Below are 3,896 nucleotides of genomic sequence, written 5' to 3'. Positions count from 1 at the left end.
GAGCAGCTTCCAGCCAAGTGATGCATGCTGAGCCCGGACAGCACCGCCAGCGTCTGCCCTGACCCCCCACCCCCACCCCCGGGCCCCAAGGGGCTGGAGGCTCACAGGACGCAGGACACTTGCAACAGGGGTGGGTAACTAGGGCTGGTGTGAGAAGGCCCCGACGGAGCCCAGCCAGGCCCCGGAGGAGCCCGGAGGTCTGCAGAGCGCTGGGCCCGGATGGGTCAGCTCTGCACTGCCCGGCCCTTCCCCCGCCCCACCCCACCGCGCCTCTGGGGCTCCCGGGGGGCAGCAGGGAGGAGGCTCCTGGGCAAATAGTGGCCCAGCCCCAGGACCGATCATACCCAGGGGAGGAGGGGGGTGGGTGGGCTTCCTGCCCGGGCCGGTGCTCCCCTCTCCTCCTGGAACCCCAGGGAGGCCCCGGGTGCTCCCCACTGGAGGTGGGACGGGTGGAGGAAGTGGAGCCACACACACCTTGCGAAGCGAGAAGCTGAGCACCAGCCCGGCTCCGAGGACACTTTACTCCCCCTGCCTGCCGCAGCGACCCCGGCCCCGCCCCCCAGCCCCTCAGAAGACGCAGGCCACCGCGAGGCGCAGGGGTGGCACCGGCGGGGCCCCGCCCAGGCCCGAGGGCCTGCAGAGGGCGAGCCCGCGTGGTTCTCGAGGGGTGACCCAGCATCGAGCTGGGACCCAAGTCCAACGCGTGACCTCTGCCGGGGTCCCGGCGGCAGCCACAGACGTGCAGCCCTGCGTCCCCCAAGTGCTTCTGAGAGCAGGCAGAAAGGTTCTTAGCTCCTGCAGCCCAAGGCCTCAGCGCCCAGCCCCACGGTGGGGCTGGAAACAGCTGGGAAGAAGTGGCGTGGCGGGCGTGGCGCGTGCCTTGGGCCTTCCTCCACGCCGTCCCGTCCTCAGGCCTCCCGGGGGGCCCTTGCCACGCTGTCCTCGGGGCTCCGGGGCAGCCCAGGGAGCGCCGCGTCCACGCGGTGGCCGGATCCGTGCCCGGGCAGCGCCCCGCTGGTGTCCCGGACGGCGCCGTAGGTCTGCGGCGGACGCAGGGACAGGGCTGTTCTCTCCGAGGCCAAACCGTCCAGGATCCGGGGCACGTAGGGCTGCGGACACAAGCCGGCGTCAGTGCTCGCGGGAGGCGGGCGCCGGAGCGGGCGCCGGAGCGTCCGCCCATCCCGTCCTCCAGCGCGAACATCGGCCCAGTCATCAGGACCCAAGTACACCTGTGCCGGCCTCGCAGCTGCACAGAACCGTCCCCACTACCACGTCACGGGGAGCGGGGCGGCTCCGTTCCCCAGGACAGCGCAGGGGGCAGGGGACCGGGGACCGGGCAGCTCCACTCCCCATCAGGGGACCGGGACGCAGGGCCAGGGCAGCTCCACTCCCCGAGGGAAGGAAGCTACTGCACTGGATCCTGGGGGACCCCTCCCTGGGGGAGAGGAACACAACCTGGGGCGGCTCTGCCTCCGCCCGCCTCCGCCTGAGCTCCGGCCACGCGCCGCGCACGGTGCCCGTGAGCCTTCCTCCTCTGCAGACGCACGGCCCGGTGAGCTGAGGGCTCCGGAGCCCATCTCCCCCGTGCCAGGCGTAGAGGAGGGGGGGCCTAAGCCACCGCCCACCCCGCTTGCTCGTGGCCGGCTAGGCCACGGCGCCCGACCCCTGCGAGGCCTCGCGGGAAGGGAAGTGCTGAGATGGGGTGCTGGGATCCAGCCCCACCCGGGGCGGGAGGCTGGGAGAGCCTGGCACCCAGGGCCTCCCTCAGAAGCAGGTGCCTCATGCATCACGTGGTGGCTCTGGTGACGACCAGCCGTGGGCCACCACAGCACCTGCGGCCTTGCCGGGGCCCCCACCCCCCCATGGTAGAGATCCAGCGGGACTGCGCTCCCGGGGACTGCGCTCCCGGGGACTGCGCTCCCGGGGACTGCGCTCCCGGGGACTGCGCTCCCGGGGACTGCGCTCCCGGGGACTGCGCTCCCGGGGACTGCGCTCCCGGGGACTGCGCTCCCGGGGACTGCGCTCCCGGGGACTGCGCTCCCGGGGACTGCGCTCCCGGGGACTGCGCTCCCGGGGACTGCGCTCCCGGGGACTGCGCTCCCGGGGACTGCGCTCCCGGGACTGCTGCGGCTCCTGAGAGGCGGGCTCAGCGCCTGCGTGGAGGAGGGGCTGGCCTGCTCCCACCTGCAGACTCCGGCTAGCAAGGGCGGGCCAAGCACCCTGGCCGGTGGAGCAGATGGGGCTTTGTAACCAGGACGACAGACACTCACCGTGAAGGGCGGGGGCTCCGGGGGCTCCGGGGGCTCCGGGGCCTCGGCCGCGCTCCCGGTGTCACTGGCCGCTGCTTCTGTCTGCAGGTAACAGGAGACACAGGGACAGAACTGAGCTCACCCCAAAACCAAACACACCGAAACCATCTCCTCGAGCGCACCCCAAACCAAGCAGACCGAACTGCCCTCCCCGGGCTCACCCCAAAACCAAACAGATTGAATTGACCTCTCTGAGCTCACCCCTCCAAAACACACTAACCGCACAACAATGGGAGCGGCTGGGTCACACTCTGGGTGGCCCAAGATGGCGCAAGCACCGGGGAATGCCCATCACACCCGGCGCCCGCCCTTCCCGGGCATCAAGCGCTGGCCCTGGAGGGAGGTGGCGGGCGCGTGTCTGCCCCGGGGCCCTGTACCTTGTAGTTCAGAGGGCTGAGGTGCTTGAAACACCCGAAGCAGGTGTAGACAGTGCAGGCCAGGATCGTGAGCAGGACCACCAGGAAGGTGAAGAGCGTGGCAGGGGCCTTCAGACCTGTGGACGGACGCCAGCCTTGGGGCCCCGAGCCCCCGCCCGGCCCCCCCTCGGCACGGGGCCCCCAGCCCCCGCCCGGCCCCCCCTCGGCACGGGGCCCCCAGCCCCCGCCCGGCCCCCCCCTCGGCACGGGGCCCCCAGCCCCCGCCCGGCCCCCCCCTCGGCACGGGGCCCCCAGCCCCCGCCCGGCCCCCCCTCGGCACGGGGCTGGGCCCGGCGGACAGCGGAACTGTGTTCCACCTCTCCCCAGCCCCACCCCAGCCCCGCTCCACAACGGGGTCCTGATCTGCAGGAGCTCATCCCATACAAATGGGGTACAGCCAGAAGCACAGGGCCGAGGAACGGCCACCGTGCTCCCGGTCAGGACACAGGGCCGAGGGACGGCCACCGTGCTCCCGGTCAGGACACGGGGCCGAGGGACGGCCACCGTGCTCCCGGTCAGGACACGGGGCCGAGGGACGGCCACCGTGCTCCCGGTCAGGACACAGGGCCGAGGACCGGCCACCGTGCTCCCGGTCAGGACACGGGGCCGAGGACCGGCCACCGTGCTCCCGGTCAGGACACGGGGCCGAGGGACGGCCACCGTGCTCCGGTCAGGACACGGGGCCGAGGGACGGCCACCGTGCTCCCGGTCAGGACACAGGGCCGAGGAACGGCCACCGTGCTCCCGGTCAGGACACAGGGCCGAGGGACGGCCACCGTGCTCCCGGTCAGGACAGGGCCGAGGGACGGCCACCGTGCTCCCGGTCAGGACACAGGGCCGAGGGACGGCCACCGTGCTCCCGGCCAGGACACAGGGCAGAGGACCGGCCACCGTGCTCCCGGTCAGGACACAGGGCCGAGGACCGGCCACCGTGCTCCCGGTCAGGACACAGGGCAGAGGACCGGCCACCGTGCTCCCGGTCAGGACACAGGGCCGAGGACCGGCCACCGTGCTCCCGGTCAGGACACAGGGCCGAGGGACGGCCACCGTGCTCCCGGTCAGGACACAGGGCCGAGGGACAGCCACCGTGCTCCCGGTCAGGACACAGGGCCGAGGGACGGCCACCGTGCTCCCGGTCAGGACACAGGGCCGAGGGACGGCCACCGTGCTC

General features: G+C 72.8%; 1 protein-coding gene across 1 annotated transcript in view; it reads right to left on the bottom strand.

Moving 5' to 3' along the window:
• Nucleotides 1–558: 558 nt before the first annotated feature.
• Tmem63a (transmembrane protein 63A) overlaps nt 559–3,896 on the bottom strand; it is a 33,027-nt gene continuing 29,689 nt past the window's right edge. Inside the window, 3 exon segments of the mRNA XM_048357567.1 lie at nt 559–1,109; nt 2,271–2,351; nt 2,687–2,802. Of these exon segments, the coding sequence (XP_048213524.1) occupies nt 909–1,109; nt 2,271–2,351; nt 2,687–2,802 (398 nt within the window). The 3' untranslated portion in view covers nt 559–908.

The sequence above is a fragment of the Perognathus longimembris genome, chromosome 11 (genome assembly GCF_023159225.1).
Source record: "Perognathus longimembris pacificus isolate PPM17 chromosome 11, ASM2315922v1, whole genome shotgun sequence".
Classification (NCBI taxonomy): domain Eukaryota; kingdom Metazoa; phylum Chordata; class Mammalia; order Rodentia; family Heteromyidae; genus Perognathus; species Perognathus longimembris.
The sequence above is the reverse complement of the archived record's forward strand: the minus strand, read 5'-3'. Positions and strand labels throughout refer to the sequence as shown.